Genomic DNA, 24,518 nt, shown 5'->3' with positions numbered 1-24,518 from the left:
TTTCAGGACCGCATTTATTTCTTGATGACAAATATTTTTTTTCAGTTCGAAACTTGTTGACACTATTTTTTTATTATTTTTAGATATTTCTCCAAACACCCATTTCTTACCATTCATTCCACAGTGAAATGGGATCTCCAGATCCCGTCAGTCTATTAGCCACCAAATTATTATTTGGCTACCAAAATCTATTAGCTACCAAATTATTAAACCAAATTATTATTTACCAAATTATTATTATTGTATTAAAAGAATGACACTTTACAACAGCTTATCATCCAAAATTAATATTTATTCAAACGTTTTAACTTTACTTTGTGTGATACTCAAGAAAGCAGTTTTTTTCCTTGTTGCAGCATAGAAAACCCCACAAGATCGACAATAACTGTTTGGACGAGATTCCTTCTTTTTACTTGCGCAGATTTCACAACGAGACCTGGAGCGTTCAGCTGACTAGACTGGTAAATGTGTTCCAACATTCCCTAGACGAACATCATCCGGTACACTGAAAGCTCCCTTCCTTCTTTTCATGTTCTGATTTCTATCAGTCACTACAGGAGATCCGGAACGAGGGCGTCCCCTTGTCGTTTCAATAGGTGGCTTCAAGAATAACTGTATTAGGCCTCTGGCTAATCTTCTTCTAAAGTCTATCAGTGAGATTTTTTCCCCTTCTGGCTTCATTACTTGATAAGAAGCATATGCGTTTGTGATGGTCACATCCAAGAGACCAAAGAACAACCTATGCCACCACTTATAGCACACTTTCGATTGTATCCGTAAATTCCACGCAACATGTCAGCCTGATCGACCCCTCCCAAGTATTTGTTATAATCGCTGACCATTTTTGGACAAGATAAGGTCAATTTGGTTCCATCCTTTTTCTTCCTAGTAATTGTTGTCATCTCAGTTGAGTGCCAATTGAACGCCAAAAATACGCTTTTATTGTCTCTCCACTTCAATGCAACAATTTCTTGCTGAGAAACTCGCCAATCTGAATCACCTCTCTCCATCTTCTTGTACTCTATAAGCTTTTGGAAGTGCTTTCTTGTGTTCCTTATTGTCCCACACACAGGAATACCTTTTTTTTCAAGTATCGCAATAATACAATCGTAGTGAAATAATTGTCAAAATACACCATGTGGTGTTTGGACGCGAGGGGAGCAGTTAATTCGACAACTACTCTCCCTCCCAATCCCAATTGCACCTGTACGGATGCTTCTTCTTTCTTTCCTTGATAGATTTCAAATCTGTAAATGTAGCCAGACATACATGCAATGCACCAGATTTTATATCCTCGGTTTATGGGTTTCATAGGGTTATATTGCTTCATACTGGATCTACCCTTAAATAATATCATACTCTCATCAACTGAGACAACCTCTGCCTCATTCCAAGCACCTGAGAACTGTATGTTCAGCTTTTCAGTCAACGGTCAAATCTTGAATAGCTTGTCCTTACACCCTTCGGGTATTGCATGGTTGTCAATGAGATGGATAAATCGTCGAATTTGGCAAAATCTGTTTCTAGTCCTGCTCTTACATATAGCTGGGACCTGTACATCGTCAGAGCTCTCCCAGTACATTTTCATGTCTGGGACTGTATGGTATGACATGATTATGTTGATGCCTAGGAAACCCAAGAGTTCAGTCACAGTTGAGGTCTTGAAGATCTTGGCAGAAGCTAATTTATCTATCTTTTGCTGGGAGTACAGGTTAGTTTGCTCAACAATCTGATCTAGTAACTTCCTGTTCCACAACCGAAGAAAGAAGTCTGTTGGTGTGCTACAATCATCAAAAAAGTCACATTTTGGTCCACTTTCTTCCGATAACGTTCCCATAGTTGGGGCTGCCAAAATTCGTTTCTTCCATTTGGGTAAAAGCATATCGAAAGAAGAATTTTCGTTTGCAGTTTTCATGGCAATAGAAGAGGTAGATGTGACAGCTGAAGATCTAACAGCTCTTATGGTAAGCTTTGCAGGGCTCCTATCAAACTTAGTACCAACTGTAATGGCCATTGGTATGGTTTGAGCTCGGCTGTTTGGGAGCAATTTGGAGTTAGGTGCTGCTGTATTTCTTTTTGGTTCTTCAGAACCAATCTCTGGTATTAAAACTGCATCCAGCGCTTCAATGCTGAGGCCAGACTCAGGCAAGACGCCTTGATCATCGGAGAGGTCGCAATCTGACTCTAATTCTGTGTCCGAGTCATAGTCAGAAGGCAATTCGTCTAGTAAAGTTGAAAGATTTTCTGGGGCTATTTTCTTCTTCTTGCTCTGGAAAAAGACATTCTGTAACTAAACACAAGGGATGCATACAGGTTCCACTAGTCTATCTTGTACAAGGTAAGAAACCCTTGTAATAATGTGCACAACAATTAAGGTCAGGTAATGCATGATTTTGTAAATTGATTTTAAGAAATAAGATAAATAAATGACATTAATAAGATAGAGAAATATATAGGGAAATATTAATATAAGAAAATAAGCTTAATAAATAATAATATGTAAATATATCTAAACATTAAAAATGAAGAAATAATGAATAAATATAAAAAGTGCAGCAGTAAACAACAAAATAATATAGGGAAATAATAATAAAGATGAAAAAGTTATTAAAAACAACATTAATGAATTATAAAATAAAAAACAAGATTTTCTAAGCAAAGGATTCTCCTGCAAAATAGCAGACTCATGAAAATTGAGGAGGGAAAAGGGGCTCAATATATTTCTAAGAAATGAAATGCCAAGAAAGGTAATTTTTCCAAGAAGTTCCAAAAAAAGGTAACAATAAAAATCTAAAGCCGTGGCGGATCCAAGAGCGGGGGGCGCGCGCCCCGCTAAAATGATCTAAAGTAGTGTAATTTACTTAATTAACGCAGGTTTGCATTAATTAAACTTGCTCCAAGTTTGATACTGCAAGTTTGTCGTCTCACCCTATTTTGCGCCCCCCCTAAAAAACCCTGGATCCACCACTGATCTAAGGGGACAGACAAATGCATGGTGCGTTCCCCTCGGCGCCATCTACTATTGCTCAGGTATCTTGCTATATATTAGCTAGTTTTAAAAGATCTTATGTCACTAATTGTGCAACAACAGATCAAAAACACACTTCACTTAATAAGTACTGTTACTGACTGACGGGACCTTGGGGTCCCAGAGCAAAATAGTTCTGTTATCCCAAACCTAGGAAAAATGACCCGATTTCATGTAACGCACACTATAAATCAGTTTTTATTAAATGTGAAAAAAAAATCGCATTTACCTACCTATATCACAACAATGCTTAATTGCAAAATAAGATATTTTCCTATCTAACTTTGGTACGTATGACAAATTTACTGATCATGTCGGGCAATTTTTATCCAATTTTTACAGGTGAATGATGTATTAATCTAATCGTCTCTGAAAGGAGTATTGGACAGCATCTATAATATCTCATTATTTTCAATCCGAGATGCCAAATCCAGATTTTATTCTGCCGGGACCTGTAAATCCCTTCGGTCCCGAAAGGGTTAAAAATTGATGAAGCTGGGCTTAGACCTATGTTAAATGTCAATCCTCGCCTATACTTTACCTCTCAGACTAATGGAACCATGTATTTGCATACGAGAAAAAGGGTGTGAGAAAGTAACATTCATAGTAGCTCATATATCTGTTGGTCTAGTATAGCGCCACGAATCCCTAACTACAGGGTCGGGAACTCAAATTCCTGTCAGTATATCGACACTAGAACCATGAATCTCTAGCGACAGAGTTGAGAGCCAGAATTTCTGAAAGGGAATGACCATCCAAAATGGAATTGGAAGCTGTACTTAGGATTTGGGGTCTGGAAGCTACCAGAAAAAAAGGAATTGCAAGTTCTCCATAGGATTAGGGGTCAGGAACCATTAAGCCTATTTCTACAGATAACAAATCATTATTAATACTACAACTTAATTCCTATATTTAAATTGACTAGCCAATATCCTTGAAAATCTTTTACTTCTTATACCTTTCTTTGCAATTCTACAGTATTCACCGTGTGCGTGGAAAATTTCAGTGTTTCTAATCGCAACAACACATAACTATTCATATTCACCGAAAAAGATCTCATTTCTTTAATCAAGTCAGTCTGTTTTTATTCCGGTTCTCTCCAATGCTTTGGGTGACAAAACTTCCTATAGGCAACACTTATAACTCCTCTTATTGACACTGACAAAAATAATTTTTTCAACAAATCATTTATAGATTTTGGAAAAACAAATCGTTTTAGATGGTTTTTCATTTTGTGGGTATTTGCTTAAACTACATATACTATTTTAATGGCTAAGATAGCTTGTGTCTTCAGAAATGTGGGCTAAAATTTCTGCCATCATTGTTAACATGTTCTTGAGGGGGGAGTAGATTCTTACTCAAACAAAGAAAAAGGGGTACTATTCTCGCTACCAACAGTGTCAAGAGATTAAAGAGTATCAACAGTATTAGTAAGGTGCAAACTCAACTCCGAATGAGAAAATACAAATTGATTACAACCTCGGGCCAGTCGAGTAGCCTAGAAAAACTAAACCAAACAAAACACAAGCTTAGAATCATACTGACCTGCCATACGTTGAGCAGGCTTTGAGATAAGGTATATTATGGGTTTCACCGATCGGTCAATTTATACATGTACGAAATATCTGGCTTAGACTACAAAGTTGTAGGACGGAGCATCTTCCTTAGTAAAGATATATCTGTCTCAATTTAGGAGGTTAATTCTCCCAAAAAAGGATATCGCCTATAAAATTCTCTTTCATACTACTCTAGCCTATACTAGTGAATAAATATACAATAAAGAAACTCACTATCAAAAAACAATCACAAAACAACACTGAGCTTCCTGAAGAAAAGTAAAATCCCTGTAACCTCTGGCTGGATCTGTGCAACAATAATCTGACAAATCAGGACCTGCAGTAATACGATTTAACCACACTAATCCTCCAAAAACAATGATTTTTACACTCTTCCTAGCCCCATAATACCGGATTGTAAGAGAACAACCCTTCGTCAGAAGAGTGACTCATTTTACAACAATGAATTTTCAAGTGTTAGCTAATAAGCAAATCTTACAGACATACACGATTTCCTAAGGAATAAAGTAAGCAAAAGAAATAAGCTTTACGATAATTATTAAAGAAGAAGGCGATATTTACCTGATAAATAATTTTTGTCCAAGGCCCAAACACTTAGGGCTTATCCCAGAGACATTCGTTTAGGGGAGGAATTACACTACTTTGAGTATTTAGAAGTTTTGGACGAGGACAAATGACCCTTGCTTCACTCAGATGGGTCTGAGAAGAAATTTAAAATTTTTATTAAAAATCTTCATACATGCTTACGCTTTAGAATAATATCCATGTTTCAAAATCGTTTTGTTAATCAAGCCATTCTTTTTGATAATCAAGCCTTTCACTTCTAGAGTCGCACTAGGGCTTCTGCTGATTTTGGCTAAAATGTTGCTTGCCAAGAGCAAATACCACTTCTTTGCCTTGTGCTACGTTTCTCTGATTCATTAGATTATCATATTTGACAGTTAAAAGGCTCAGATAAAACACTCAGAGAGAATTGCAACTGGAGGGGGTTAAGATGGCTTCAAAAACTTATACTGCTGTCTAGTATGTGTGCTTTAATAATCAATTTCTGCTCCTTTTCAGTTTTATTAGCGCTCTTTACTTAGAAAGATTTTATGAGAAATTTCCTTATATTAATTACCTAATAAGAACATTACAAAATTGTCCTCAAATCTTTATTATACCTTAAGAAACAGAACATACACCTATTTTTTTTACACATAATGGCTTGAACACTTGAACACTAGATCCAATCCTCCACCATTAGAGATTTATGTAAGGATTTTTAAAACAGGCATAACCAAGCTCTTGGCACTTTCCACAAAGATGCTGGGGATGCTTCTTACGTTTGTCAATGCCTTCTCCAAGTCTTCTAAGGTTATCTAAAGGCTCTGCAATAATAATGTGATAGGTAAATGAATACATAGAAAATAAGTATAAACAATATATGATATTTTATAATAAAGTATTAATTTGTACTGAATACATGATGCAAGTGTTTCAGCAAGCTCCTCACAGTTTTGACACTAAAACAATTAAAGGTTTCCAAATACATCTGAAGCAGACAAAATCAGTTATATTAGTAGGACACCTTACACTTGTTTATCACAGATGGCCCTATCCGGCAGTTGCAATCCCTTTTTCGTGTGCCAATACACTCTTTTTTAGGGTCATAGATGACGCTAGTTTAGCTATACTGACATAAATTTTACTTCCCAACCCTGCCACTAGGAACATTCATGACTCCAATGTGTTTCATAGCTTTTAGGTATTGGATTAGAGACTCTTACCTCTTATTTTATGAAGTTAGTCCCAAGACACACATTTCTGGCCTTTAATCTAAGAGCCAAACTCCAGCCACTATTAGACCTTTAACCCAATTATCCTCAAAGATATTTACCGCCTTTTTTTGTGGACGTGCATATTCCACATGCTTATGGTGCATGATATCAAAGGTGGTAATTATGATGGCTTGGAATCTCTTGCCTGCTTTATTTCAAAACATACTTCGGAACCAAGCTATTAAACTCCTGGGTTTATTTTTTCTAAGGCATTTTGTGGCTAAGGTATTGAAGAAACAGCGCTATCTCACGGCATTACATTAGAACAAGTTAGTTTATACGGCATTGATTTGAGAGCATAGGCTATTCCTCACATTATTGCATTAGAGTCTAGGGGGTTCTGGACACATTGTTTTGGACTATCGAAGATATACGGACACAGTTCATTGGATTATAGGGGGTATACGGACACTATGTCATTTTTGGAAGTCATAACCCTGACTTTTCTAGTTCTGCCGAATCCTTCGGAGAAGGAGGGGGACGATCTCCCACATCACTCTGTTTCACACACTTTCAGACCGCAAATCTCATACGTTTTTTATTATTCATTAAATTATTTTTTAACAAATTCGTACAGTCCCGTAATACCGTAAATATAAAAAAATCTTTTTTTTTGAACAAATCATGTTCTTCTTTCGTATTTCCAGACCTACAGGGGCCCTACATCCTGACTTTTGGACCGCGCAACAAGTCCTCTTTTCCTTCAACACCATATGTCCAACAGCACAATGTAATCTCACTCTTATTGTATCTCTTTGTGAAACCAATTATTCTTTTCCGTCAATACTGTAAAATTCCCATCTTTCAATCTGTTTATTTGAAGCAATATCACACACAGTTTCTCAAACGAAGATTGACTCTGTAACAACCAAATAAAAATCAGTAGACTTATAATCATAATAAATATTGTCTTCAAAACGATGACATAGCAACCAGATTCTCTTGTTATTCCTACAATTAATTCGTGTACCGGGTTTTTACTCCTAAAACAATTTATAGCCACGATGATACCAGTCTCGTGGAAATAAACTAAAATCTCGTTTAGGGTATCTTCCAATCATACCAGGATAGGCATTTTCCAACTGATCACACTTATCATAGTGACAAGTGGAGCGCAGAAATCCTCTAGTGTGAGAGCCAAAAACCTTTTCAACACATGAATTACAATCCCTAATTTGTACTGTATATCTTCAATGTAACCTACAAGGATTTCACAATTTACTCTTTTCATCTTACTGGTCAACAATAATGCAGTTCCCAAAGGTTAACCAGCTGCCCAATGTACGCAAACATAGGGGACATGTATAGAAGATTTTCGATTGTTGACTCTCATATTGCTGATCACAAACTAACGAGTTCAAGGCAATCATCCTTTACTACCAGTAATCACTTAAACTGATCACCTACTGGTTCACTAGGTCAATGAAAGGAGTAATTGAAACTCTGGGGAATAATCTTGTTTTGTCTCTACTAACACATCAATAAATTGGGTAAACGCTTTTGGACCACGACAGATAAGTCTACGCCCCCTCCCAGTCTCATTTTTTCCAACAGTCAACCGATCAAAATTTTGAGATAGCCGTTTTGTTCAACATAGTCGAATATCTAATAAAAATGTCTTTGAGGAGGGCTTAATCCCACAGAGTCCCCATGGGAAGGGCTGCAAGTTATGAATTTTGCCCATTGTTTACATATAATGTTTGTAATTGGGTAGTATACAGACGTTTTCAGGAGGGATTTTATCTGTTGGTGGGGGGGGGGGGTGGAGGGAGTTACGTGGGAGGATCTTTCTATGGACGGTATTTTTATGGAGGAAGGGACATTTCTATGAAAAATCCACCGGATTTCCCAGCATTATTTAAAAAACGATCAAAAATTAAATAAATTCTAATTAAACGACCTTTGTGATTCAAGGATCAATCTTGAGGAATTAGAACAAAATTCAAACTTTACCGTAAAGAGCGAGGTATTGACTAGGGAGCAAACCCCCTCATAGACGTAATAATTTCTGTTCGTTTTAAGTTTTAAAGTTGCTCCTTACTTTCAGTTGAAAAAGTTATTTTTTTTAATTTAATTATGCACACGGATAGAGATGACCATGGTACTTTGAATGGCTACAGATAGGAACGACCATCAGACGTATGGAGACATGGGGTGACAATGTAAAATATTAATATTATAGGTGAATAAATGACAGCATTAGAAGGCACTACATGTATTTTTTACACCTATAATGGAATAGACTTGTATTTTTTACACCTATATTGGAATAGATGACAGCACTAGGGAGCGAGTTCTACCACGGGTTTCTAAGTTCTATTGATAATTCTAAGAACGGTTGTGTTCTATCTCCCTTTATAAGCATCATCTTGATGAATTTTTTCCTAATGAGCACAGGAAAGACAATGAGAAAACACAGAATCAAATGGGGGGGGGGAATCTTCTGGACTTAGATTAAGCTGATGATATAAGCATCCTAAATGAAAGTGGGAGCGAAAGGAATGAATATTTAGAGGTTTTGCGATTTCAGGGTGCTAGAAAAGGTTTGAAACTTATTATCGAGAAGACTATGTCGCTAAGGCTATGAGTAAGTGAAGATGAAAAGGTTGCGTTGGGTAACGAAAAGATTGGTCAGGACAGCTTCACTTACCTTGGTAATACTATTAGTAAAGACGGTGGGAGCACTGAAGATTTTAGAAGTAGAATAGCCAAGGCTCATGGTGTTTTTCCCAGTTAAAAAAGTTTGGAAGAATAGGATAGTAAGTCTGCAAACCAAGATTAGAATGTTAAAAGCTACAGTGATGACAGCGGTCAAACATGGTTCTAAAGCTTGGGCACTTCAAAACCGGGATGACCATCTACTAGATATTTTCCAAATTGCCTAGGGGTTGTTCTGGGAAGTCAGCTGACTATAGTAGGCTCTGCGAAAAGTGTGTTTCAATCCCGCTTTCTAGAGCTAGAATTAGAGAAAAATTGAGATGGCTAGAGCACGCTCTGTGCATGACAGATTACAAACTGCCGAAGATTGTCCTTTTCAGCCAACAACTGTCTAGGGCTAAACAGAAAGCAGGGCGTCCGTAGTTGGGTTGGGAGGCTGTCATAAAGAAAAACTTAAGGGAAATGGGAACTTTCTGGGAGGGTGTAAAGAGGGAGGCTTTGAAGATATTTGTATGAAGGAGGAGCGTGTATAGTTATGCTGTTCTCAGGTGGCTTGGTGCTGGAGTGAGTTGTTAGCAGTAGTGGTAGTAGTAATAGGTGTTGACATCAGAATGTATTATTGCATTACTACTACCTAGATAAAATTAAGTAAAAATTCCCTTACAGTAAACATTAAGGTATACTGGTAAGCATTATGAACTTTGGACTAAATCCTACTAAAATTCCAATACAAAATTCAAAATCTAATAAAGGTGTTCATCTGTTTTCAAAAGAGATTTAGAAATATAGGAGATTCAAGATGCAGAACTGTATATATTTCATAACATTTTTAGACTTTTACAGAAAACTAAAAAAAAAATAGTGAAGTGTTACTACTGAAACTTATCTATATGTGTAATTTAGGGCTATTAACCTTGGGATATGTAAAGGTGATTTTGACCAAGGTTGCATATTTATTAGATCTTTTGACATTTCTAAAAACAAAATGAGAATTTCAAAATCTTGATCTGATACATTGGTGGGTTATGGTTTTATCAAAAACGGGAGGGGCCTGTTGATCCTCCAATCACTTTACCACCTTAAAGAAGACCGTAGAGCTTTCAATTTTAAATGGACTGATCTCACTTCCAATTTTTTACGACTATCCCTTCTGACCCTTGGTCTTGCCGAGTTTTCAAAAATACGAATGCTTTTAGTAGTATAAGAAGTAAAGGTTTCACGGGATATTTAAATATGGAAGACAACTAGACTCGAGCCAGAACAACATATCTATAATCCGAACATAGATCTAAAAATAGCCTATGACGATAACGGGACTCCAAATAAGGAGGTCTAAAAATGACCAAGAGGTCCTAACAACCGCTCATAGCAAGCAAAACTAACATAAGGAAGGATTTTCAGCATAGTTCATGTTAGTAAGAGAGAACAGTTTGTTTTTACTTGTTTTTATTTGCCAAGATATATATTTGCAATAATGAGTGGATTTTTTAAGTAGGTTTGATTCTAGATGATGATTTTCTGGAATTATCTCTTCAAGGAAAATATTTTCTCAAAGAATACTTGACAATATAATGAGAAATGATTTTCCATCATTGGACTATTGTATGCAACTTTTACGATGTGACTCAAATGCATTTACTCAATTTATTTATATATTAATTGAAACAAAGCAAAATAATATTGTGGATTTACTTTTGAATATACTGCCTTATATTCTGTTCAAAACAGGTTTTGTAACGTCACATAGTTACTCCTCTCTATATATCTCTCTCTCTTTATTTCAATTTATCGATCGTAGATCAGTCTCATTGTAGCTGTGAGAGAGTAAACACTGGAAAAAATGTTCTAAACACGTTCACTATGTATTTATACCCTTGGCAGTTGGTTAACATGTGTGAATTGTACAATTATTGATGAGTATGATGAAAAGTGTAAATTATCCAATCCATGTAAATTACATAGAGAACACGAAGTGCAAATTAAAGATTTTAATTCTTGTCTTGAAGAGATTTGTTACTCTCACCCTAGAGGACATTTATGTTCCAATTGTCACTCATAAATTTGATCAGTGAAAGAATACCTATCCTGGTATGATTGGAAAGAACCCTAACCGAGATTTTAGTTTATTTTTATGAGACTGGTATCGTCGTGGTTTTAAATTACTTTGGGAGGAAGAATCAGGACTAAGATTCAACTGTTGGGGCAACAAGACAATTTGGTTTCTACGTCATTGTTGTGAAGACACTGGCTATTATGGCTTTAAACCTACTGATTTTTATTTAGCTGTTACAGAATGTGATTAATCATTTGAAAACACTGTATGTGATATTGCTTCAAATAGGCAAATTGAAACACGTGAATTTTACAATATGAATTCATATAGTATCATTGACTATACAAAGAGATACAATAAGAGTGAAGTTACATTGTACTATAGAAATTGGACCCGGACTTTGCAGCCAATCAAGGTCAATATACAGTGAATACAAATGATCTACCATCATTAGTTGTTCTCGACACTTGCCTATACATACTAGAAGAAGAAATCTAAATAGGAGAATAAAGTCATTGCTGTGTATATACATTATTTTATTAATAAACAAATTTATATACATTTTTAAAATATTTTATTTGAAGGGCACTAAAATCAATGTTATACTGGTCTGAGAGTATATTTTCTACCATAAAGTCATTCAGGCGAGGATTGTCTACGTAAATGTTGAGAAACTGTTCGTAAGTATTAACACGACATCTGAAAACGAAATTAATTAGTGCATGAAAACCACAGTTTTTAGTCGTTAGATTCTGCACTTTCTTCTGGTTGTGAATATTAGTTTTCCCACTGCTTTCAATAAAGTTGTTGATGTGTGGAGTGTATAACGTATGAGATAGGCCATGAGGATCAAAAAATTCAATAGTCTTGATGTTTGAAAGATGCACAGCCAATGACCTGTCTTTACACTCGATGGACTGCTATTAATAATGATAATGGTATTGTTTACACTTTGAATTTTTTCAAGGAAGTCCGATGGTATACAAAAGGATTTATATTTGGACATGTATTGATCATTATTAAATACGTTGATTATTTGACTTGTGTTCATGGTGCAAGGTCTAGCAGAACACTGCCTTCAGGAGTAATTTCCGAATAAGTTTCAAATTGGTTTAACGAGATTAGTGCAATACTCTCAGCTTATGTCCGGCAAATTTGCACTCTAAACGCACGCTCCCTATTCGTACTATACTCATATCTTGAGTGCCCGACAAGTCCAGAGTAATGAAACCATGCGTTTTAGCCAACATTTCTTTGGTTATACCATTTCCAAATTGTTGTGAATCTCGATCTAGGGATTGTAATGTCCACTCATACAGTGTCCTATAGGATTTATCAAAAGATAGATTGTAGAGTGGGATTCCATTTACTTTATACACAAGAGGTGAAAGTCAAACATCTCAAATTTATGTTGACAACCTGCCCATGATCCTACTGCACTAGCACTTTTTACAAATGCCAATGCTAATTTTGAAGGAATTTCACCATTGATAACGGATGAGTCGGTGAAGGTGTGTGAGCCCGTTGCAATATGATGTTGATTGGTGATTGTCTGAGGAACAAGTAGTTTAATATTATTTCCATTAGCTCTCAGTTTTTCCACTGCCAAAGCAACAGAACTCATAACCTGCTACTTTCGTACATGAAGTATTGCCGAGGTGAGAGAAAGTGTTACATCAGGATTGGCAGGAAGTTCCAGTCATAAAATTAAATTGGTTGGAGCAAGCGTAAATTTTATATCCATTTTAATATTTGGTGGTAGCCATTGGAGTATATTAAATATCTCATGATTTATTTTCCCAGCTCGATGTAATTCAGTAGTTGTCGCATTTTCAAGTGCATCTGTAAAATCAGTATCTGTAACATATTCATATCCATTGGAGGAGCCCCTCAATTCCTTGTATGACTTTGGTGTCATCAACATGAACTGTATATAGCTCGTATAATTTCAGAGATTGTTGCTAGTGTGCATCAGTGTTCCGTTTATGTAGACACTGATTTGTCGAAATAAAATATGCAATATACAATTTTCATAGGATATTTCATCGGCAAGAATTGGCATTGTATTGTCAGATTTTTTGCCTATCACATGTAAATCTGTAAATATTGAAGACATGTTCATAAAGTAGATAAAAGCTGCATTGGCAGAACGATTGATAAGAACTATTTGACTATTAATTTTGAGATATTTTATATTAAAAAATACTGCTGCTCTTATTCATGATTTAGATAAAATCATGCAAATTTATAATCAACGATCCCATCGACCTCCGTCAAGCGTTAGCCCTCAGGAAGTTCATCACATTTGACACTTTCCTTAAGCAACATTCCAGTTCCAATGAAAAGGTTGTGAAGAAAAAATTCTATGTTGGTGATGCTGTTCGAATTAATAGAAAAACTAATATTACTGAAAAGGGAATTACTTATGGTCCACTGAACTTTTTAAAAAGTCAAAAAATCCTAGACACTAAACCCATAACATATCGTCTACGAGACACCAAAAATGATGATATTCTCGGGGGCTTTTTTGATTATGAATTACAAAAAGTTAAAAGTAATAGTGAAATCTATCTAATTGTAAAGATATTAAAGAGTCCTACTCGCCGGGGCAAGAGACAGTTGCTTGTTCGTTGGCTAGAATACAACTCTGATTTTGATTCTTGGGTTGAAGATGTTAACAATGCCCAATGATTTTATGTGACATTCATGTCCAATGTATCTGATCCACTTCCTATTTGGAACTCTGTCAGTCAACACTAAGAACTGAATTAGGCGATTCTCTAGCAATATCAAAAGGTTTGGCCGTGATTCCATGTCATTTTTGACCCATCGTTGGCGTTCCATAACAAGATGTCTAATAGAAAAATGGTAATCGTTTTTCCTGATATTGACTGCTATGTTGCTACTCTTGGTCCAATACAAATGGACAATGCAATGGAGCATTGCAAAGATCGTTCATCAATGTCGGTTTATGGTCTTGGCAGTTGGTTTGCTATGCTGTTTTCCTTTGCACTACCCTTGGCTACAAAATATATTGTACCGACTGCGACATATTTTGCATCGTCAACACTAAATGTTTTGGGCTCTGGCAAGAATTTAAAAAAAATGTTTCGGAAAATCTTAGGTCCTGTGCACGAACCTTTGGCCAGCAATTGAAATCTCTTCAAAATGTAAAAGGTTGAGAAAGGTTGAGAAACAGTGCATCACTCATCAGTCTCTACTCAGGTAAGAAACGACAAACATCACTCTTGTCAAAGAAACGAAAAAAAACTACAATAAGAAGAAGAATCCCAAGGAATATAATTGTTAGATCACAACAGGATTTCTTTTCCTAGACTGAACAATGGCAGATCTACCGCAAAAGGATTCCCATCCTTCAATCACTTCATCTTTAAATCTATTCAATGTAGAAAACGTTGATGTGAGTGTAGAACATGGTTACTATGAAAAATGCTATCCACAACAACCACGCTCCGATAATATCCACTTTCAAATTTATTCCAAATAAGACGGGCTATTACTATGATATAGCATTGTATTAGATTTCAATAATACCTTTTCCACATGTAGATTAACAAAATCACTACCACGATCAGTTTGAATTTTTCTATAGCTATCTTGCTCAAGAATAGTTTTTATAGCCTTAGCAACTTCAACACCTCTCTTTGACCGCAATGGAATAGCATATGCATAGCGACTAAAGACACTGATTGCCAGTAGAATACATTTGTAGGGAATATTGTGACGTCTTTGAATCTCATCTAGAGTTAAAAGATCTGCTTGCATTATATGCAATGGTGAAAAGTCTTTAGTTTGTCGATAATGATTGCCACCAACCCTATGATTGCGATGTACAGTGTATTTGGGTTCTTTTTTTAGATATTCTTTTGCACTTCTTACAGTATTGACACCGCCACTGACGACTTCAGAAAATTTTACTTCCCACTTCACTTAAATTTCAAACTTCCCACTTCACCAATGTCCTCATAAACATGTTTCAAAACTTCAACCATTTTGAAAGCAAACACTTAGTGTAGTGTCCACTACCCTTTTGGATACTAGAGGGTGTTTGAGGTGTCGGTGAGTTGATGTCAATGCGTCTTCACTTTTCTTCACTTCACGCCATCTAGAGAATACTGTTTAGGAGTCCTGCAATTATTGGCAGTAAAAGTGTAAAAAAACTACCACCCGCCAGAAGAAGACTGTTTTCTTTTAATATCTTTTCCATTGTTTTTGCAAGCCAAGGCACGTACAGTGGAAAGATGTTGCTTTTTCAGTTGTCTAACACCTTCTGGCAACTGTACATTGCCCTCAGTTAATATGGTAATGTGAGTTTATGGTGGTAGGGTGAAGTTGTGGTTTTTGCCTAAATTTCTCCCTTTATATGGGAGATACTTGTGGTCCTAAGGTAAATAAAATTTGGTAGCGTGCCTTAGGCTAGGACTGGCTAATGGGGCTTACCAGCTGGGAATATTCGAGGGACTAAATTAAGATTGTAGAGAGGTTGTCTATAACACATTACTTTTATTCAGCTAACACACAACGATACAGGGTCTTTTAATATATATGCCACTGGAACTGGTTGTCCCAGGGAGTCAACTTAATTAATGAATTAATGAAATTAAATAATGAAAAAACTTTACTGAAAAAAGTATAAATGTTTTTACTATTATAACTTTAATAAATGAATTAATATTAACATTTTGATTACCAAATATCAGTATATGTATATTAAACTGACAATGCACATTCATTTGTATTTTTTCAGTAAAGTGCAAATTATGTTCTGGCCTTGGGAAGTCATAGGGGTTTTGAGCCCAACTTATGTTAATTTCTGCTTGTTTTGAGTTTGACTCGGTTATTTATTTTAATATCTGTTCTTTTTGGGTTTCATTTATTTATCGATGCTGATTTAAGGTAGTTTCACGCTTGGTAGATTATTTTATTTTATCTAATTTTTGGTTTAATGGAGTTCTTTACTTTTATTTGAAAAAATTATTTTGTGGAAAAAAATTTTTAATTTATTTCTGTTCGTTTTATATTGACATAGTCTTTTCGGGGAAAAAGAAAATATTACTTTAAATCTTTTCGTTTTTTAAGACTTTTTAAATTGTTCTGCTATTCGTATGCTGGAGAAAAATTTTCAGCCATTTTTGACAACATACACCCTTTTAAAAACTGGACACAAATAGTAGTGTTTAATTTAGTTTCATACCTCCTCTAGATGACCTGAAATGGAAAACTTATTACCATTCGCAAAAAAATCTGTTTACTTTCTTTGAAAGCTTGGATACACTTACGCTGTTTTGATTTGGTTAAATTCTAAGAGCAGAAGTAGCTCTAAAAGTTTGAACATAATACCCTCAGTCGTTCTTGGGATACTGCTGAGATGCCTTATTGGGAATTAGCATTAACACAGGGCATTTTGATTTTACCTTAAGGAAACATTTAGTTTTTAAACATATTGAGAAAATGGAAGGGTGGGCGTAGGAAGGGGATAGTTACCCTCCAATCACTTTCGTGTATTAAAAAAGGCATCAGCCCTTTCTATTTTCAATTGAATGCGCCCTTTTCTAAATTACTACGACAACTCATTCGATACGAAGGGCCCTGGTCTAAACAACAACAACAATACAAATAATACATTATACCCACATCGATCTTTACTATAAAAATGTCAAGCCTTCCAATCACTTTCAACTATTAAAAAGGTCACTAGGCCTTTCTGTTTCGAATGGAATGATCCCTTTTTGAGTTTCTACGACAACACTTTCTAAAAACACCTTATATGTCCCAAGGGCATAAATTACAACCCTTACCCTAAGGGCTGTTAGGGTGGTTGTTATCCTCTAAGACCTAGTTTCTAGAACTTTCAACTACGTTAAACAAAATGGCTATCTCTAAATTTTGATTGGATGTGTTAGGGGAAATGGTGGGCGTGAGAGGAATGTTAGTCGCTCTCCAATCACTTTCAACTATTAAAAAAGGCACTAGCCCGTTTAATTTCCAATCAGATGAGCCTTTTTGAAGTTTCTACGACAACGCTTTCAAGAAAAACCTTATATGCCCCCAAGGCACAACTTACAACCCTTGCCCTGAGGGCTGGGAGGGGGAGGGTTTTCATCATCAAAGACCTAATTTCCAGAATTTTATACTAAGTTGAACAAAATGACTATCCGAAAATTTTGATTGGATGTGTTTGGGGGAATGGTGGGCGTGAGAGGGGGGTTCGTTACCCTCCAATTACTTTCGACTATTAAAAAATGCACTAGCCCTCTCAATTTCCAATTGATTTGGCCCCTTTTTAAGTTTTTACGACCACTCTATCTATAAAAAACTTATATGCCCCCAGGACATAACTTATAATCTTTGCCCTGGGGGCTCTTGGGGCTTTGTAATCCTGAAATAAATATTTCCAGAACTTTCAACTACGTTGAACAAAATGGCTATCTATAGACTTTGATTGAATGTTCTTGGGGAAATGGTGGGCGTGAGAGGGGGGTTAATTACTCTCAACTCACTTTCGACTATTAAAAAGGGCAAGTTCATTTTCCAATCAAATGAGCCCTTTGTGAAATTACTACAACAACTTTCTATATAAACCTTATATGCCCCCAGGGCATAACTTACAACGCTTGCACTGAGGGCTCTGATGGGGGGTTATCATCCTTAAAGCCCTAATTTCAAGAACTTTCAACTACGTTGAACAAAATGGATATCTCAAAGATTTGATTGGATGTGTTTGGAAAAATGATGGAAGTGAGAGGGGTTTAGTTGCCCTTTAATGACTTTCGACTATAAAAAAGGCACTAGCTCTTTCAATATCCAATTGAATGAGCCCTTTTTGAAGTTTCTGCAACATCGTTTTCAGTAAAAACCTTATATGCCCCAAAGGAATAACTTACAACCCTTGCCCCAAGGGCTGCGGGGGGAGGGGTTCTTATCCTTAAAAACTTAATTTCCTAAACTTCCAACTACGTTGAATAAAATGGCTATCTAAAAAATTTGATTGGATGTGTTTGGGGAAAAGGTGGATGTGAGAGCGGGGTTAGTTGCCCTCAAATCACTTTCGACTATTAAAAAGGGCACTAGCCCTTTGAATTTTCAATCGAATGAGCCCCTTTTCAAGTTTCTACGACAAAGATTTCAATCAAAACCTTATATACCCCCAGGGCATAACTTATAACCCTTGTCCTGAAGACTGTGGGGGGAAGGTCCTGCTTAAAGATATAATTTCCTGAACTTTAAACTGCTTAGAACAAATTGTCTATCTCAAAATTTTGATTAGATGTGTTTGGGGAAAGGGTGGGCGTGTGAGGGGTGTTCGTTGCCCTCGAATCACTTTCGGATATTAAAAAGGGCACTAGCCCTTTGAATTTCCAATCGAATGAGCCTTTTTTGAAGTTTCTACGACAACACTTTCTTTTATACGCCCCCAGGGCATAACTTACAACCCTTGCCGTGAGGGATGTGGGGAAGTGTCCTCCTCCAAAACATAATTTCTATCATGAATTCAACTACGCTGAACAAAATGGCTGTCTCAAAATTTTGATTGGATGTGTTTCGGGAAATGGTGGGCTCGGAAGGGGTGTTAGTTGCCTTCCAATCACTTTCAACTATTAAAAAGGGCACAAACCAATTCAATTTTCAATTGAATGAGCCCTTTTCAAATTTTCTACGACAACTTCTTCGATACGATGTGCCCTGGTCTAAAGTAAAAAAAAAAATAATACATTTTGCCAACATCGTTCTTATGTACCCCCAGGTCATAACTTAAAACCCTTGCCCTGAGGGTTTTGGGGGAGTGTCTTCCTCAAAAATATAATGTCTATCTGGAAATCAACTACGCTGAACAAAATAGCTATCTTAAAATTTGGGTTGGATGTGTTTGGGGAAATGGTGGGCGTGAAAGGGGTGTTAGTTTCCTTCCAATCACTTTTGACTATTGAAAAGAAAACAAGCCACTCCGATTTCCAATCGAATGGGTTCTTTCCAAACTTTCTACGACAACTCTTTGATACAAAGTGCCCTGGTCTAAAACCAAGAAAAAATAAATAATAGTAATACATTGTGCCAACATCCTTCTGTAATTAGGCAGCGCTATTGCGCTGCCTATGATAAAAAGTGGTATTTTGTAACTTTGTATTTGCGTCTTAATTTTGTTTACTTAAATCCAACTTTGACTTAATTAGAAATCGTCACCACAATACTTCCTTCTTTCAAAAGAGTTGTCCCAACTCGAAATATTTTACTTTTAAAACAATTTTTAATTTTGTACATGCTTCTTATACTGCCCCTTATTTTTTTTTTTTGGGGGGGGGGAGGGGGGTATTCTATGCATATACCCTCAATGTGTTTCTTTAGGGTAATGTTTATGGCCAAATATTATGCCATGTCCTTTCTTCCAAGGATATCAATTTTGGGAATTTATCCTCGTTATTCTCTTTTCTCTCTTTTTCTCTTTTTCTTTAGGACTATAGAGTTCTGTTTTCACCCTCACTCCAATACGCATATTCTCTTTTAGTTTGACACACAGTGGCTTAAGCATTATATTAATTTTTTTGCTGAAATTAGATTTAATTTTATATTAGAAACTATTTGATTAAATTGAGTTTAAATTTAATTCCGATTAATAATTTTATTTATCTGGGTGATGTCGTTGATTTACCATTAATCTTCTTGGGTTAGAAATTCCTTAGATAAATTATATATACCAATTTTTAGCAACCACGGATTTCCCTTAAACACAAATTATAGATTTTTCAAATTAATGGATGCCATTTAGGCTGCAAGCTATTTGCTTATCATTGCTTAAACATTGAACATTTCTGATTTAACTTCACTTTTCAGTCAATAAATTGGTAACAAATTCTCACTCAATATTGGATTCTCTCAGTAAAATTAGTATTAATTATTAAAAAGGCTTAAAAATTGTCATCAAATTAGATACAACAATTATCAAAAAATACATTTGGTTAAAATTTTAAAAGTTACTTTAAGACACTATATACTAATATAACAATACACGAAGCAATTTTTTTGATGTAGATTTCTCACAAAGCAAAACTAAAATTTTCGTATAACCTTTTTTCCAAAGCAAAAAACTAAAAATACAAATTTAATTACAATAAAAAGTATTATTACTGACATAGAAAAGAATTCGTTCCATTATTTATCATAAATTTCTCTTTTACTTTCCTATTTATGAACTCATAGTGCCAACCGAATTATCTGCGGTTGCACATATGTTTTTTTAATTAATTAATTTCTTTAGGAGAAATTATGGTTTACATCCTTTCCTCCGAGAGTTTGATGTTTCCTATAATACCGATATTTAAAAACACTTATGATCAATCCCACAATTACGATAGCAGTTATAAAATACCAACCAAGTGGAGGCTAATAAGCCTTTATAATAAGTGGTTCTTTCCACTTCCGTCTAAGTAAGTCTCTTTACCGGAGAGCGATTTAATTGTTCATTTCTTAGCAACACCAGTTTGCAAATATAATTACAGTTCTATGCGCTAATATGCGCTCAAAAACTATTAGTTCACATATTCAATGTTTATCGTTTTCTAAACGAATATATATTTCTTTTTTCCATTTATATTCAACAATGCCTAAATTTTTAGCTTGAGAATCAGTTTTGAAAAAGCTTCAGATGGAATTTTCTAATTTTTTACCTTCTTATTGTGCCCTCACCTTAGTAATATCTATTAGGTGCTTGATCACCATAAAAAGCGTCTGGTAGGTTCAACAGCAATTTTCCTTGTGATTCTGTTGAAGCTAATAGGTTTATTAAGAACATGTAAACACAATAATCTATTATGTATAGCTACACTCTTTATTTGTAGCTACAATCTTCTCGTAGGCTCTTCCCTTTAGTAAAAATGTGGTTCTTTTCTAAGGAATATATCCTTACCTCCATATTTCTTTTTTTACATACGGTAGTTTTTTTAAGACATATTAGTGAACATAACTGTTTTCACTTTAACTTCCCAGCTTTAAGTGGTCTTGCCCTGAATTTCGACTTTAACTAGCGTCCTTTGGGCTATTAAGGGGCCTACTATAATTGTTTATGCCATGCTAGTCAAAAAAACTACCCCCACATGAAAGAGCATAATTTTCCATATCCTCCTGAAGCATTTCTTCAGTATTTCTATATTATATCGGCCAGGGCTACCCCACTGTCACGGTGGCTCTCTAGCATAATGTGCTACTTGTTTTGTACTAATTTAGTACAGCAATCTCATACTGATCTCGTTCGGTCAGCTCAATATGCACGTATATCAATGTCTAGCTGACTTCACTCAATTTCTTTTACTTCACTTCCGTCTGGCATATATTTTCAACTTGAATCTTTTATTTTATTATTATTATTTACTTCAATGAAGCCAAAGGGTTTTTTCAATTCTTTTTCAGCTTTTCTGTACTATATGTCTTTTCTTAGCCTATATTTATACGTTTCCTGTTTTATTCATTAGATTTTTCAAGCAAAAGCATTATGTTTCCTTTATGTTTCCAAGGTTCCTCCACGTTTTAAGGGGTGGGGAGTGGTCTATTGTCACAACCTGTATATTTTTTTTTATCCGTCCAAAAGTGTTTATTTAGTGTTCTAAAAGCACTGTATTTTCCATTTTATTCTTATAGCATTTTTTTAAGTTTTGAGCGATGTAATTGCCTTAATTATGCCCTGATTTACTTCAATTCATAAGCATTGGAATAGTCAAATGAAGGCTAAAATTTTTTATAAGCACATATAAAAACAATACATGTTACGAACAGTTCGCACACATACGGCCATTAATGTTCACCCTTATCGTAAAATACTGTATTAAATTAACAGCTTGTTTTCTTATTTAAGGTCTTTCCAGTCTAATTATTTTCATTTTAAACGATAATTTGTCCTATTGAAATGCAATTCTGGCGATGATCTGGTTGTAAATTCATTTCAAGCTATAAAATTTATAACTCTAATTTCAATCTTAATTATTATGTCTATAAAATTCTAAAATATTTGGCAGATTTCATGAAGGAACTAATCTCTTTAAAGTGGAAATACTCTTCTAATAACGACAAATTTGAACAAAAGGAAAAGCCTTCGGTTCATTTTGAACCGTTCGTTTCCGTGGCAATGTGATAGTTTATAATTTTGTGCTTAAATGACTGAGTTTTATTTCACACTTAGTTCCCGACTTGTTAGGATGACTGCGGGAATTTGGGGTAGAGTATAATCTAATCTCTGCCCTGTTTGCAGATGTCTTGATCTGTTGGTGAAATTCTCCGTGTTGTGTCAACTTTTGTCTGAGGATTAATGAAGTTATTTTTGGATATTTTTATTTCTTTAAGGATATATTGACTTTTCATTCTTTTTCGTAAGTTTTATCATAGCTTTTTTCCACTTATTTTTCCTATTTTGTCTGTTCGACTAAACTGTACTGATTTATAATTAGTCTAGACTTGAAGATAATTCGTCATTGAGTGACCGTAAGAGTGGACCAGAATTATCAATATTAGCTATCCCAAAAGGATGCATTGCCTTCTTTGATTTTCCTAATGTGGGCCTATATTCTATGTAAACAAGCATAACAGTTTTCAAACACTGGCTTGCTTTACACCTACATGGCTCAAAGGCAGCCATGGTTTAAAATTCAAATTTGAACTTTCTTCTGACGCATTTTGTGCGGCTAATTTAGAATTTGAACTTTTTCTAACACCATTATTCAGATGAAGGTCCTCTAAAAGGAAATTTGTAGCTATAAAAGAAAGGACTGAGACAATTGCGGTGATAAATATTGACCGCGTCAAATCTAATATCGCACTTTGAAGCTGCGAACTTACACCTTATAAGTTCTCCGATAGCGCCGCTTATAGCGCTAAAGATTGTGCCATCAAGGCCTGCACCAGAGCAATGGGGAGTGAAGTAAATTTATGACCGTGCCACCCTCAATTATTGAGCGAAAATGAAACGTGTAGAAATATAAATGTGACTTCTTTTCCTCGAGCTATCTGGAGATCAGATTCCGTGGGAACGTACCTTGGAGACATACGAAGTAATTACCTGTCGTGTGACTAGATACAGACATATAAAATAGAATAAACACAAAATAGAAAAGCAATGGTTTTATTGATACTTACATGTTTAGGTGTACAGCAATTGGTCACTTCAAATGACGGCAAATAATTACCAAGTCTCTACAATGACTGCATAATAGCTTGAATCGCAATGCCTGAATGCCAATATAATTCTGTCAATAATAATAATAATGAGGGCCCGAAAAACGCTTTTCTTCAATATATATCCTAAGTCCTGATCATGTGCCGTGGGAGCTACCCCACGATTGGCCTAAGTCCTGAGGCGGGCTAAACCCTCCGTCCAATAACCTGTCTTAAATATTTTTGATGATTTAGACGTTCACACACTCTTATCACTTAAGACTTCCTGCGAAAACATTGTATTTTGTAGTTCTCGATGAAATTCAAAGCTGGATAGTGCCGTTCTTTGTCTGATGCTAAGATGCAATTTTTCTCTTTGCTGTTTAAAGACTTTTCTGTTTTGAAACTAGATTTAACTTAATTAGAGGAAGTCGGAATTATATTTAGAAAGAAGGAACTTTATTTTTGTATTTCAAATATATTGCATTTTACTCACGGTACATATTACCCTTCCCATTATTTAATGAGGTCCTGTCATTATGACTTGCTTGCCTTTGGGCTTTTGAAATGTTCGCAACTTATTAACTATTTCTTCTACATAATTATTTTATATTTATGTTATGGCTTAATCAGGAGTGCTAAAAATTTTCTCTATTACTTTTCTTATTTTATTCTACATCCCTATCTAAAATTCATCTACCGGACTAAGATTATTCATGGTTCTAGCCTAGCTACTGTACTAAAGATTTTTTTTTCTACAGCTAACATTGATTACTTTTACATTTCCAACAAGTTTGGGGCTATTCTACCTTTATATAAGATTTTTTTGGAATTCATTTTTTACAAGGCTTTTTTTTTATTTTGCTGTCTATAGGGCACACGGCTTTCTATCTACGCTACCTTAAACAGATAGCTCGACAACTCTACACATAACTCTATCTGGACATCTAACACTACATACAAGAACGATTCAAAACAAACAATATTGGGTTTACCATGTTCACTGGTAACATTGGAACATTTTCACTGAGGATGTTTACTACGAAACGTTAATGATAGGATATTGGGACTTTTGAGTTATCAAAGTTGTTAAGAAGTAACATGTGTAAATTCACATCTATTTTATCACCATTCTTGTCCGGTTAGCTTACTCAATCCTTCTGTTTTAAATTATGGTCCTTCACTAATTTCGTCTTGGCAAAATTTTTAAAGCACTTACAATATAG

The 24,518-nt window shown here is 35.3% G+C and overlaps 1 protein-coding gene across 6 annotated transcripts in view; it reads right to left on the bottom strand.

Annotated features, from left to right (window-relative positions):
- Positions 1-24,518, bottom strand: part of LOC148952276 (zygote arrest protein 1-like) — a 208,617-nt gene that overhangs the window by 22,531 nt on the left and 161,568 nt on the right. For 2 of the 6 annotated variants that reach the window (XM_089089718.1, XM_089089719.1), the window contains one exon: positions 5,760-5,975. The exons of 2 other annotated variants lie outside the window; for them this stretch is intronic. In XM_089089718.1, coding sequence (XP_088945844.1) covers positions 5,848-5,975 — 128 coding nt within the window. In that variant the 3' untranslated portion in view covers positions 5,760-5,847. Of the gene's footprint in view, positions 1-5,759; positions 5,976-24,518 lie in introns of those variants that run through there. 2 more of the 6 variants (XM_089089717.1, XM_089089723.1) reach the window with 1 other exon arrangement.

This window comes from Artemia sp. Qi Xiang Cuo, chromosome 5 (assembly GCF_049724085.1).
Source record: "Artemia sp. Qi Xiang Cuo chromosome 5, ASM4972408v1, whole genome shotgun sequence".
Classification (NCBI taxonomy): domain Eukaryota; kingdom Metazoa; phylum Arthropoda; class Branchiopoda; order Anostraca; family Artemiidae; genus Artemia; species Artemia sp. Qi Xiang Cuo.
This window is presented reverse-complemented; position numbering and strand designations above follow the sequence as displayed.